The sequence below is a fragment of the Artibeus jamaicensis genome, unplaced genomic scaffold, assembly GCF_021234435.1.
Source record: "Artibeus jamaicensis isolate MK-2021 breed Jamaican fruit bat unplaced genomic scaffold, CSHL_Jam_final contig_3275, whole genome shotgun sequence".
Lineage (NCBI taxonomy): Eukaryota > Metazoa > Chordata > Mammalia > Chiroptera > Phyllostomidae > Artibeus > Artibeus jamaicensis.
The window spans coordinates 292,342-306,714 of NW_026521773.1; the positions used below are offsets into that span (position 1 = coordinate 292,342).

Consider the following 14,373-nt stretch of genomic DNA (forward strand, 5'->3'; position numbering starts at 1 on the left):
TCAAAAAATCCTTCCTAACTTATACTTAAGTTACATAGCTAGCAGTCTTTAAAATTGTAGTTCATTTCCTTTTGCTCCAACCTTTTTGATGTGTTTGAATGCTTAGTTTTAGAACTTACAGATGATTTTAATTGGTTTTGTTTGTTTTATAGCTTAAGATCTAAATTGTACTTAGTTGCTGTAAAATCCATTTCAGTAGCTTAAATTCTTTACATAAGTGAGCTAGAATGAAAAGGAGTGTTAATTAACAGACCCGAGTCCTAATATTCATATCTTTATAAAGAGAAATGTAAAATACTATATATATTTAAATTATATGAAAGTGAAAGAGGCATAAACTTTATTCTGGCATTTTAAAATTAGGTGTCATAATCAATAAACTGGCTGCATAATATCCTTGCTGTTATCAGAAAGTGAAAGTACTTAGCTGGTATGAAGTTTGCTCTTAAAGCAGTTTGTAACTTGCATCATATGAAAGATATTTATTACTGTTCCTATTTATGAGTTAATATTCATGGCAAGGAACTTATAGTCTGAAAAATTGCTTGAGTAAAAATATGTTTAAGGTCCCACCTTTAATTTAGTGTTTCTCACTCCTGTGCTTTATCTTTTTATTCTTCAAATTTTAGTAGCTAGTAACTGTAATTACTTAATACAAATAATTTAATTAGAATGTTTTTCTTAAGTAGTCTCTTTATATATCTAAAGTTGTGAGCTTTGTAATTCATTTTATTTCAATTTGAGATGTTTTGGGAGCATCTTTAGGATGAGTACTTCAATATTAACTGTAAATGTTACTAGCAATTTAGGCTTCCATAGATTGAATTAAGTTACTATGGAATGTATTCATGTAAATCTAGAAGTTTTACAAATTAAGATATAATCTTAGCTTGTCATTGGTCATTTAGATGCTTTTAAAAATAAATTATAAAGACAATAGTCTATCATTTTTGATAATTATAAAAATGTTTCTAGGTAAATATTTATAAAGTACCTTTTTTACAGAAGTGAAAGCCCTAGTCTGTCATTATTAATTAAGTATTTTAGTGGACTACAGAAACTCTGTTTCATGTAAATTTTTATTTTGTCTTTATTGAGAAATCTAGAATTTATTGATAATGGTACTAAAGAAAAACATTTAAAAAAATCAAACCAATCCTTATGGGGAATTTAGTTTACAATGTTCCTGTCAGATAGTTAGAATCTGACACATAGCAGAAGGAAAATTACAGAGTTACTTTCAAAATTTTGGCAGAATTTGTCTTGTAAAGGTATTAATTAAATTTCTACTAGAAAGTAAACTTTAATATTCAAACATCTGGTATTTTAAAACTGTCAAGTGTATTCTGGAATAGTTTGAAACACTCCAAACCTAATAGATGAAAATCCAAAAGATAACATTTTTATGTTCAGTTCGAATGTGAATGCCTTTCTCCTTCCCACCCTCCTCCCCTAAATACACACACTAATTAATTTTAATGTAAAGCATTTCGGGTTGATCTTGGAAAACTATAAGGAAAGAGTATTTGCTGCTACTATTCTATTACCAAGTGGCCTCTGATACCCTGACCCCCCAAATTAGCATTTCCAACCAGGTGGCCGTTATAAAAAAAAATACATGCAGTTGTCTTGTTTTGATAAATATTTTATCTAGTCACATGGCTCTCAGTAGTAGATTGAAGATACAATTTATTCTTTCTCAGAGGCCTGTTCCTTGTATAATTTTGCAGCCTGGTAAGCTGAACATTAAAAATGTTAAATAGTTTCAGGGAGTGATGTGTTCACCTGCTTACTGCTCATCTCTGAAGTTGGAAGCCAACTAACTGGTTTTAAGATTGATGGCATTAATAGATGTGGCAATGTATATTAGATGCATTCCATTAGAGCTGTTTAAGGAAGTTTGTATAGGGTGCTTTATACATAGCAAGCCCTATAATTTATTTTTACAAGATATTTTTAAAACCTTAGTTTTTGTGAACATAAAAGTACAATAAAGGCTAGTAAAATTCTTCATTTTGATGTGGGGATATTGGAGAATCAGTTAGATACCTTTCTGTCTTGAATCTGACTTCTTTTTTAAATACCTGATTTCTGAGGAACTAACGTATTTGGGTTGGTAAACATTCTTATGAAATAAACCATTGGCTGTTTAATTGCCCTAAATACCTAGATTCCTTGCTCATCAGAGAGCCTTTGTCAGACTTATATAAGTTTAGTATTGGAAGATGCAGAAAATTTGTTAAATGTAAAATGTTCAAGTTAGGTATCTAAAGATTTTAATTAGAGGACAGTACAGTTTTGATACTAAGTATTTTTTTACTTTACTAAAAATTATGGAACAGTTTGATCTTATAAGAATAAAATGGTTTTTTTCTATGTGCCTTTTAATTGTATGAAAATATAATTTTTCTCACTATACTTATAGCAGAATAGAAATTTATATTTTGCATTTTCCAATTTAGAATTATTAGATGTTAATATTGTTTTATTTTTGTATATCCTGCTGATTTATTTTCCTATACCCCTCTCATTACCTTACAGTTTTGAGTAATACATATTTATTCATCTCTGATATGTTTTATCAAATGTGTCATAGGGAACCACATTCAACATTTGTAAGATAATGTTTTCTTTCTTTTTTTTTTACTTTGGCACTGTTTTTGAAGTCAGCATCTTTCTTTAATTTATGAATAAACAGCTGTATCATCACGATGCTCTTTTACACCTTTATTTTCAGTACATCAGTTAGTCTCCTAATCAGGTCCTGACCAGAGAGATTCCTCTTGTGAAGTTGCCAATTTGAACATACGACCTTGACTGACATGGTCATTCTGTTGGCAAAGCTGTTTCTTTACACTCAACTCACTACAGTATTGTTCAGATCAGTAGTTTGCAAAGTTCACTAATTAGGCCATACCTTAATATGTTTTGGGGTAGTAGGTATCCAAGGGAAACACTTTTTAAAAAGCCAGCAATCCAAATTAATTTGTGTTCCTGAAAATGAAGTGCGGAACATTAATCTGCTTATTTAATATAGTCATTAAGAAAACATGAAAGCTTTGATGACTGCAATGTGAGCATCCAATATAAGTATGTTTATTTGAAAGGAACACTGTTAAAATATTGTTTCTGGACAGAATTTCAGAAATTTACTTAATTCAGCAAGTAGACTTAAGGAAAAAGACATCCAAAACATGTTAAGTTATCCAGAGTGTTTTAGGTTTTGAGGGTATAATGATTGACTTTAGTCAGTTCTTGAAAGGTTAATGAATAATATGTGACTAATTCTTATATTTGTCCATTTCCAGCGTAGAAAACACTACACAGCAAAATAATGATCTGCTAGACTGCTAACCGGAGCATCCAGCTTCCACAATGCCTGTGCAGGCAGCTCAGTGGACAGAATTTCTGTCCTGTCCAATCTGCTATAATGAATTCGATGAGAATGTGCACAAACCCATCAGTTTAGGTTGTTCACACACTGTTTGCAAGACTTGCTTGAATAAACTTCACCGGAAAGCTTGTCCTTTTGACCAGACTGCCATCAACACAGACATTGATGTGCTTCCCGTCAACTTTGCACTTCTCCAGTTAGTTGGAGCCCAGGTGAGCTTTCAAGATTTTACTAATTTGGTGTATGTAATAATTACAGAACTTTGTTCATTAAGGGGCACAAAGTATGTTTAATGATATTTGAGACAAAAAATGTTCAATGTACCTGATTTTTGTGATTGTATTTTACAAAAGATTTTCTTTAAATAATGTCATAAATCCTTATGCAAAACCATAATTTTGTTATGTTTATATATTTCTTTGTGTTCAATGCTATGGTCAGAATTTATGTTTACACATGAGTTTGGTAGATAAGATTTTTATATAAGCATACATAAATATTTATTCACTAGTTGATGGTGATACGAAAAGAAATGTAATCAAAGTTTTGGCCAGAAAGAAACCAACTAGAGCCCTCAACTGGAGGATTTTGGTTTTCTTTTTAATTTCACTTGACATTTAAGATGATACTATAAATGAGAAAATAAGTTCTCCTTAGGGATGTATATATTGAAAACCATTTTCCAGAGTGTCAGTATCAAATTCTCCACAGTTTATGCTCAGGTGGTATAAAATTACCCTTTGTTGTTTATAATTATTTTATCAAATCAGAACAAGACCCTAGATTAATAGTAATTTTCTTTTAATGAGGGCTTGCTTTGTGTAGGTATAATGGTAAGCACTCAACATCTATTATTAATTCTTTCTGTAGCTTTCAGGTAGTTATTATCCCCATTTTACAGGTAAAGAAGATTCTGCGTGTCATGCACTACATATTAAAGCAAGAAAGTAGAGATTTTTCTGATTAATCACGTCTTAGGAAATTCAATGAATTAAAATACCCCATTCCATAGTATCTTTATAGTTGAAGTTTTCCTTTTAAAGAATAGCCTTTCTTTTCAATCTTAATAATCCAGTTAGACATTCTGAAATCCAGGTACATCTGTAATCAGTTGTGTGTCATAATATAATGGGCAATACTTTTTCCTTGATGGTGCCTATTGCAAACAGTGGCATCTTAGATCCATTGAAATACTGTAGACTTTTGTTAACTACCATTTATTTAGCATTTGCTGTAGGTCAGGTATTGTGTTTTGTCTTTTAAGTAGATGTTCTCTGTGTTGGCCCTTAAAATAGGCTGCAGGTTATACAGTGTGATTTATCTTTTCACACTCATCTACTACTACTGTCCTTACTCTTTCTGCTTAAGCACCTGGCCTCCTAGTCAATTGTTATATATATGCCAGAAGTATTCCCACTTGAGAGCTTTTATAGTGACTGTTATCTTCGCCTAGAATGCGCATTTTTCTCCTCTCAACATCTTTCTTCAAATATCCTGATTTCAAGGAAGCACATCCTGACCATCTCCTTTAAAATTGCAACCTCTTTCCAGCACTCCCAGTTCCCCTTATTCTTATTCTAAAATGTTTACTGATCACCTTATCATACATATTTTTTATTTACTGGCTGCCTTCTCTCTTTTACCCTAGAATGTAAGCTCCACAAGGGCAGAAAAATTTGTTTAGCTCACTGATACCTAGTGCCTAAAACTGTGCTTGGCACGTGGTAAGCATCCCATGAATACAAACACTTTTCTAATTAAATCGAATTTTTGTAATGGTACAATGAAATAGGGATTGTCATCTTAGCAGATAGGGAAAAATGACTTGGAGCAGTTAAATAATTTACTCAAGATGGCTGGTAGAAGTGGCAGAGCTGCAGCTTTGACCTTTCATTGAGAACACTGTCTTCTAGTGCTTATATTCTAGCAAGTGGGGGGATAGTAAATATAGTAAGTATATAATGAGGTACTAAGTGCTAAGGTCAAAAAATCCTGGTCTCATTTTCTACTTGTTTGTTCAGAAAAAGTTGCAAAAAATTTAAAGGAGTACCTGTATAACTTTCTGGAGCTTCCCCTAATGCTAACATCTTTCAAAATTATGGTATAGTTATCAACCCCAAGAAAGTAACATTGATACAGTACTGTTAACTGCCTGCTTCTTTTTTTAATTCATTAATGCACCTAGTCCCTGCTATTAAGTATGACATTCTTGATTCTTAGATAGCAGATTGACTAGGTGTTTGGCTTTAATTTTATTTAAACTGCCTTGATATATGTCTCTGTTATAATTTTATACTTATCAAGATTATTATCAAATATATAAATGAACTTATTCATTTATATATTTATATTTATATCTTCAATTTTTTGTATTTTTTTAGGTACCAGACCATCAGTCAATCAAGTTAAGTAATCTAGGTGAGAACAAACACTATGAAGTTGCAAAGAAATGTGTTGAAGATTTGGCACTCTACTTAAAACCACTAAGTGGAGGTAAAGGTAAGTTCTTAACAAGTGTTTTTACTGGTGAGGAAGACTTGGTAATAAATCATTTACTTTGACAGATTTAATGTTGATACCCTGTCAAGCCATTTTGAGTTTTTGGAAAATGAGTTTGCTTGGAGAAATCTTGGAAAACATTTTGATTAAAAACACTTATTTTCTGAAGTAACCAATATTGTTATTAATGTAAGAATTTATTAGACATATGTAACACACTGAGTTTTATGTAATATTTGTATTTATTAATTATGCTAATAGTGCTTTGGCAGAATATTGGTTTTGATAAGTCCTATTAAGACAGTTTTATGTGTCCATGTATTCAATCAGTCATTCATTAAATTTTATTGAGCAGTTACGGTGATTACCGTCCCTCTGACAAAGCCCACAGTCTGTTGGGGGAGATAGACATGTAAGTGCAATAAATTATTTTAAGTGCTGTGACAAGAGGTGAAATTATGTTTTGTTTATCACTGGATACCCAGTGGTTAGCATATCATAAATGTAATAAAATTTGTTGAATGATCGGTTAGTCAAGTATTTATTCTGTACCTCTGTTCTTTGCACTGTTTGATATTTTGGACATAGTGATTTTTTTTTTGAGAGACTACCCCATTTACCTTATTTATTCATTCAATGGATATCTAAGTACCATGCACTATTTTGGTACTTGAGGTACATGGTTAAATATGCATGTCCTCATAGCACTTATGTTCAGAACAGGGAGAAAGTATAATAAATAATAAGTGTAATAAAAAAACAAGTTATGTACTATGTTATAAATGATAATTGCTATAGAAAGAAAATGATACATTTAGAGGGATCAGAAATACCAGGGTGAGAGGAAAAGGGCAGATTGCAATTTGAAAATAAGGTAATTAGTATAGACCTCAGTAAGAAGGTAGCTTTTGAACCTGAGATGAAAGGGATAAAGTAGTTAGCTATGTAGGTTCCTGGGAGAAGACCTTTCCAGGTAGAGGGAATAGCAAAGTCCCCATGGCATGCATAGTATCTTCAAAGAACAACAACAGAAAAGTGAGGGGGAGAATACATAGAAGTAAAAAAACAGTGAGGCCAGATGCTTAGACTAATGGGGCGTTTTAAAGACTTGAGCTTTTGCTCTGGGTAAAACTGGTGAGTCACTCCAGGGTTTTGAGCAGAGGAGTGACACAATCTGACTACTGTTAAAAGGATCATTCTAACTGCTCTGTTGAGAATTCTGTGTAAAAGTCAAGGGTATGAGTTAATAATCAGTGAAGGAAGTGAGACTTGGATAGTCTGGGTATATTTTGAAGGTAGGGCCAAAAGGCTTTCCTAAATTAATGGATGTAGGGAATGAGAGAAAGAGTGGAGTCAAGTATGACTCTTGGGTTTGGGGACTAAGGGAGGTTATCAATTTAGATAAGGGATACTATAGGTCGATCAGGATTAGGTAGGAAGATTTGTAGTTCAATTTTGGTCATGTTAAGTGTGAGATGTCAGATCTTCACTTGAGTGCTATTGCATAACTGGTTGATATATATTAAAAAACAAGATATAGGAACTTTATTTAACTTTGGGTGTCATTGACATATGGGTGGTATTTAATGCAATAAGACCAGGTGAGATCACCTAAGTAGTGAGTGTAGAGAAGAAAGTGAAAACTGGGTCCTAAGGCCCTTTAACATTAAGAAGATAAGAAGTTGCCCTGGCCAGGTGGCTGAGTTGGTTGGAGCATTGTTCTGTACACCAAAAAGCTCTAGGTTTGATTCTTGGTCAGGGCATGTATGGGAGGCAGCGAATCCATGTCTCTCTCTCTCTCTTTCTTTCTCTATTTCTCTCTCCCCCTCTCCCTCCCCCTCTCCCTCCCCCTCTCCCTCCCCCTCTCCCTCCCCCTCTCCCTCCCCCTCTCCCTCCCCCTCTCCCTCCCCCTCTCTCTCACCCCTCTCCCACCCCTCTCCCACCCCTCTCCCCCTCTGTCCTCCCTCCCCTGTCTCCCTCCCCTTCTCTTTCCTCCCCTCCCTCCCCCCATCCCTCCAAAATCAATAAATGTATTCTCAGTGAGGATTAAAAAAAAAAAGACAGGAAGAAAAGATACAATCAGAAAATAAGATGGGGAAAAAAAAGGAAGAAAGTAAGAAAACTAAGAGAATATGGTGTTCTGAAAGCCATGTAAAGAAAAGTGCTCAAAGAAATCAAGAATGATATTTGTGTTGAGTGCTACTGCAAGTAAGATAAAGATTGAGAATTGACCATTGATTTAGCAAAGTAGAAAAAATTGTCATGGCGATTTTGGTCAAGTGATAGTGGCAAAAGCTTAATTGGAATAGGTTTTAAAGATTGTGGAGAAAGGAATTGGAGATAGTGAATACAGACAATTCTAGAGGACTTTCTCCAAAAAGGAGGAAAGAAATGGGGCAGAATTGGTAGGAGAAGAGGGATAAATAACAAGGTTTATTTTTAAGATGAAAGAAATTGCTTGTTCTTACTAACGCTGATGGAAACAATCAAGTGGGAAGGGAAAAATTGATGATATGGGAGAGAGACAAGAATTGCTGGAGCAAGATCTTTGAGTCAGGAAAAGGGGTTCTTAATGTCTTGTATAAAATTTAAAAATAGAGCTGTTAATAATCATTACTTTTAGATTAAACTTTTCATTCCTTCAACTTTATATTTACCTCCGATAATTTTAGCAGAGACTACATAAACAGACTAAATATGCCAAAAGTACTCTCTTTTGAGGGATACATATAACTCAGAGGACAGGATAACTAAGTAAAATTTGAAGTAACTAAGAATTAGTCTCCTATTACCACGGAATAGTAATAAACAGAGACAGATTGATTTTTTTGTTAAAGCAAGGAAATTACCTTATAGGGGACTCATTAGGAATTGTGACTTCATAATTAAATACAAATAATAAAAATTGGCTTGTCTTTTTTAATTGAAAAAACTGTTTTCTTTGTTTCTTTTTTTTTCTAAAGGTGTAGCTAGTTTGAACCAGAGTGCACTGAGCCGTCCAATGCAAAGGAAACTGGTGACACTGGTAAATTGTCAACTGGTAGAGGAAGAAGGTCGTGTAAGAGCCATGCGAGCAGCCCGTTCACTTGGAGAAAGAACTGTAACAGAACTAATATTACAGCACCAGAACCCTCAGCAATTGTCTGCCAATTTATGGGCTGCCGTCAGGGCTCGAGGATGCCAGTTTCTAGGGCCAGGTAAGGTAGATCGCTGTCTTGCCTTTTTTATTGGTTATCAAGGCTAGAGGATGCCAATTTCTAGAGGTAGGTAAGAATCCCCAGACTCAACCCATCTTTATTTATACATACAAAGCTTTATATAATTAAAGATAAACAAGCCAGTTTTTGTTGATATAATCTATATGATAGACAGTGCTATAGTGTTTTAGAATAAATTTCTCATTTAATCCTCGATGTCCTTCGGGAGAGGTGACACAGATCCAGTTTTACAAATTAGAAAACAGAGTTAGAGACCTAAGATTACACAGGTGGTAGGTAAAGGAAAAGGAAACTTTTTAAAATGAAAAAATACCAAAAATTCTTGATTGTTTTTAAAAGTTTGAAAACATAGAAAAATTTTTTAAAGAATCATCAGAGTTATGGTTACTACTAATTACATTTTGTTTAAAAAATCTTTACCTATACCAAGGTTATGATGTGCTTTCCTGTGTTATCTTCTGGAACCTTTATTTTTTTGAAGGAAGACTTTTTAGTAAGTGGCATTTGGACTGATGAATAGACATGTGGAAAAAGATAAAATTGGATGAATTCCTTATACTGTCCATTGGTCTATAAATTCCAAGTAGGTCAGAAGTACTTATGATTAAAATATAAAGTATACAAGTAATAAAAACAAACACAAGAGTGAATTCCTTTATAACCCAAGAGTAATAAACACTTCTTGACTCCAAATCCAGAAGCAGTAGGGGAGAAGATTGATATTTGAATATATATATATATATATATATATATATTTTAATTACATCACAAAAGAAATCATAAGCAGTGTTTAAAATGATAAACTTGGGGAAATATTTGTATTATTCATATGTAAAGCACTAATAAAACTAATATAGAAGGTACTTATAAAACCTGAAAAATACCAACCACCCAATTGAAAAATTGACAAAAAATGTATACAGCAAATTCATAGGAAAAAATAATGTAAATGCCCCTCACACATACAAAAAAGATACTGAACCTCATATTAAGAGAAATATACATTAATATTACCCTGAAATATCATTTCTAACCTCAGATTGGCATAACCCAAAAGTTTGACAGTAGACAAGGTCTATCTAGAGTGTATCCAGCTATGTAATATGAAATCTAGCCATTTATTGAAGAAGATACCTAAAGTATTGTACATAGGACAATGATGCCTCAGTCCTCTTCAGAGTAGGCACTTTGGGACCTCACACAGTTCTCACAGTCACCCTCAGCTGCCCTGTCATATTTTCTTGAATCTCATCAACAGTCAGAAATCTCCTCCCTTTAAAAGGTGATTTAAGTTTTGGAAAAAGCCTGAAGTCTCAGGGCTCCAAATCTGGGCTGTAGTAGGGCTGAGTCACCTGGGTGATTTGTTATTTCACCAAAAAGTTCTGCACGAGATGTGTTGCATGAGTGGGTGCTTTGTTGTGATGAAGCTGCCAATGTCCAGTTGCGTATAGCTGTGGCCTTCTAAGTCATCCAAACTAACCACAGAGAAATATTCAAGTTTAACACACAGTTTGATACAGATTCATTGCTGTACCTGCTCAGTCATTTTGAATACTACAACCACACAGTACACATGCTCACTCAACAGTGTCCACTGCCCCCCACCGACTGGTATAATGAAGACATCATTTTTCAGGCATATGCACTGTAGTCCACTCTCCTTGGCTGCCAGGTTACATTGATGTCCTACAGTCCTTTCTCCTTGTATTAACAATGGCTGGAATTTTTCCAGACAGACTTCTGTTGTCAGGGCTGTGAGGAAACGGATACTTATATTCAATAATGGTGGAAATGCAAAGTGTTACAAACTTTAGAGGAAGTGTCAATATCTTGCAATGCCACCTATGCACTTATTTTTTGGTTTCAACAGTCTTATTTCTAGGAATTTATCCCAAAGATACAGCAAAAAAATACAGGGTGCATAAAGTTGTAAAGCACTTATTTATGACAGCAAACATCTGATGCCACCTGAATGTGTATGAATAAGAGACTGGTTTAATAATCTGGTACATCTTTCAAATGGAGTTCTGTGCCACTGTTGAAAGGAATGAAGAAGGTGTATATGTTCTCCTACGGTGTGATCGCAGGATACATTGAGTGAAAAAATAATAGCAAAGTGGAGAATAATGTGCTTATTGTAGTACCTTTTACCTAAGAAAGGGAAAACTATACAATTATTATTTGCTTATATTTTCCAAAAGAAACAATGGCAGAAAAAATTAAAAATAATAAACTTGTGTAGAGGAGGAGGAAACCAGGAGAAAGCAGACAGATGGAAGCTAGACCTCACTGACTGTATCTTTTGGACTTTGGACCCATATAAATGTTTTATGTAATTATAAAACAAATTTTAAGTATTGGTAAAAATACATTATAAAAATTCAAATAAAGTGAGTAAAATCAATACCTAAAAAAATAAAAAGATAAAACGTTGGGCCAAGACAGAGGCGTAGGTAGACACACTGTGCCTCCTTGCACAACCAAAGAAGGACAACAATTTAAAAACAAAAACAACCAGAAATGACAGAAAACCAAACTGTATGTGAGTCCGACAACCAAGGAGTTAAAGAAGACACATTCATCCAGACGGGTAGGAGGGGTGGAGACAGGCAGCTGGATGGAGAGGACTCGCAGCAAGGCAGCGGCTGTAGGACCGTGTGGGATAAGCGGCAGCTGGCCAACCAGGCAGTCCTTCATTTGCGTGCAGATAAACTGGGAGGAACAACTGGGGAGTAAGACACCACACAACCCAGGGTTCTAGTGGGGGGAGGGGGGTAAAGCTTCAAAGCCTCTGACTGGAAAAACCTGAGAGTTGAGGTAGTGGGAGAAACTCCCAGCCCCACGGGAGAGTTCATGGAAAGACTCACAGGGTCCTAGAACGTACACATCCCACCCACTGGGAATCTGCACTGGAAGGGCCCAGTTTACTTGTGGGAAGCAGGGAAGGTGACTGAAGTTAGGCAGAGAACAGAGCAAGTGGCATTGTTTGCTCCAGATCCCTTCCCCCACATATGGTGTCATGAGGAGGTCACGTGAGTTGGCCCTGCCCTGGTGAAAACCTGAGCCTCCGCCCCTTACTGCATAACTGGCATGCCAAGACAAAAAAAAAATAATAATAATGGCTCAAATGAAGGAACAGATCAAAGCTCCAGAAAAAATACAAACAACAAAGAACCAACCTATAGATGCACAGTTCAGTACACTGGTGATCACAGAATTGGTTGAATATGGTCGCAAATTAGAGGGGAAAATTAAGGCTATGAAAGGTGAAATAAAGGAATATGTACAGGGTACCAACAGTTACGGGAAGGAAACCAGGACTCAAATCAACAGTTTGGAGCAGAAGGAAGAAAGAAACATGCAACCAGAACAAAATGAAGAAACAAGAACTCAAAAAAAAAAAAAAGAGAGGCTTAGGAACCTTCGGGACAACTTTAAACGTTCCGACATCCAAATCATATGGGTGCTGGAAGAAGAAGAGAAAGAGCAAGAAATTGAAAACTTATTTGAACAAATATGAAGAACTTCCACAATCTGGCAAAGGAAATAGACTTTCAAGAAGTCCAGGAACCTCAGAGAGTCCCAAAGAAGTTGGACCCAGGGAAGCACACCAAAATTACATTACCCAAGCTTAAAGGTGAGAGAATCTTAAAAGCAGCAAGAGAAAAGGAGACAGTTGCTTACAAAGGAGTTTCCATTAGACTGTCAGCTGGTTTCTCAAAAGAAACCTTGCAGGCAAGAAGGGGCTGGAAAGAAGTATTCCAAGTCATGAAACGCAAGGACCCATTTAAAATGGGAGGGCAGATAAAGTGCTTCTCAGGTAAGGCCAAGTTCAAGGAGTTCATCATCACCAAGCCCTTACTATATGAAATGTTAAAGGGACTTATCTAAGAAAAAGAAGATAAAAAATATGAACAGTGAAAGGACAGGAAACTCAGTTATTAACAACCACACCTAAAACAAAAACAAACTAAGTGGACAACTAGATCAGGAGCTGAACCATAGAGATGGAGATCACAGGAGGGTTAACAACGGGAGTGGGAGGAGAAGAAGGGGGGAGAAGGTACAGAGAATAAATAGCATAGATGGTAGGTAGAAAATAGACCAGGGGACCAGGAATAATATGGGAAATGTAGAAGCTAAAGAACTTGTGACACATGAACAGGAACTAAAGGGGGGGTATGGGGTGGAGGGGAATGAAGGGGGGGAAATGGGACAACTATAATGGCATAATCAATAAAATATGTTAAAAAATATTTTATTTGTTTTTAGAGAGGGGAAGAGAGGGAGAGAAACATCAATATGTGGTTGCCTCTCACCCCCTACTGAGGACTTGGCCTGCAACCCAGGCATATGCCCTAGACTGGGAAGTGAACTGGCATGCCATCACTCAATCTGCTGAGCCACACCAGCCAGGGTGTTCTTGAATAACATTTCATTTAATATTGTTTCATTATAATGACGAGATGTCCCAGGAACTTAACTACTGTCTGTATCAATTAGCTTATGGTAAAACTGGGTGTATCAGATTTTGCTTAAAGTTGTGAAACCTATTGATAGTATTAAGTGAGGACCTACTGTGTAGAAAAAATATACAATACAGTTGTATTATATAATAATAAATAATAATACAAGAATAACCTTTGTGTTTCATGTATTCTCAACTGTAAACCTACTTTTACCCACCCCTTTATATGACATTCAGTACTATCCATAGTTTCTGGCATCCACTGGGGGTCTTAGAATGTATCCTCTGCAGTTATGGGGACTACATATTTTTTAAGTAAACTGTATTTGTGTATGTGATGTCTTTTTTATGTGCTAATTAAATGCAGACTGTGGAAAAGCAACCACTGTAAACTAATACCAAAGAAATCTATGACAGATTGGATCTGCAGTGTTTCTCATTTATCATCAACCCATGTTTTTCTAGCTATGCAAGAAGAGGCCTTGAAACTGGTGTTACTGGCATTAGAAGATGGTTCTGCTCTCTCAAGGAAAGTTCTGGTACTTTTTGTTGTGCAAAGACTAGAACCCAGATTTCCTCAGGCATCAAAAACAAGTATTGGTCACGTTGTGCAATTACTGTATCGAGCTTCTTGTTTTAAGGTAAGTGGTAAGTGTGCAACCATCTAAATATTGGATGCCTATGTGTGAGGCAGAGACTTCCTGAAACCGGTGTTAACCTGTGTAGAGACCCCCACAAATTCAGACCTTATAAGAGTTGAAAGGAAACTGTTTTCCTTCTGCATTTGTTGCATC

The 14,373-nt window shown here is 35.4% G+C and overlaps 1 protein-coding gene across 4 annotated transcripts in view; it reads left to right on the forward strand.

Moving 5' to 3' along the window:
* Window positions 1–14,373, forward strand: part of RC3H2 (ring finger and CCCH-type domains 2) — a 47,219-nt gene that overhangs the window by 3,056 nt on the left and 29,790 nt on the right. For all 4 annotated transcript variants that reach the window (XM_037165927.2, XM_037166077.2, XM_037166171.2 and 1 more), the window contains exons 2-5: window positions 3,309–3,606; window positions 5,776–5,893; window positions 8,857–9,090; window positions 14,045–14,220. In XM_037165927.2, coding sequence (XP_037021822.2) covers window positions 3,376–3,606; window positions 5,776–5,893; window positions 8,857–9,090; window positions 14,045–14,220 — 759 coding nt within the window. In that variant the 5' untranslated portion in view covers window positions 3,309–3,375. The remainder of the gene's footprint in view (window positions 1–3,308; window positions 3,607–5,775; window positions 5,894–8,856; window positions 9,091–14,044; window positions 14,221–14,373) is intronic.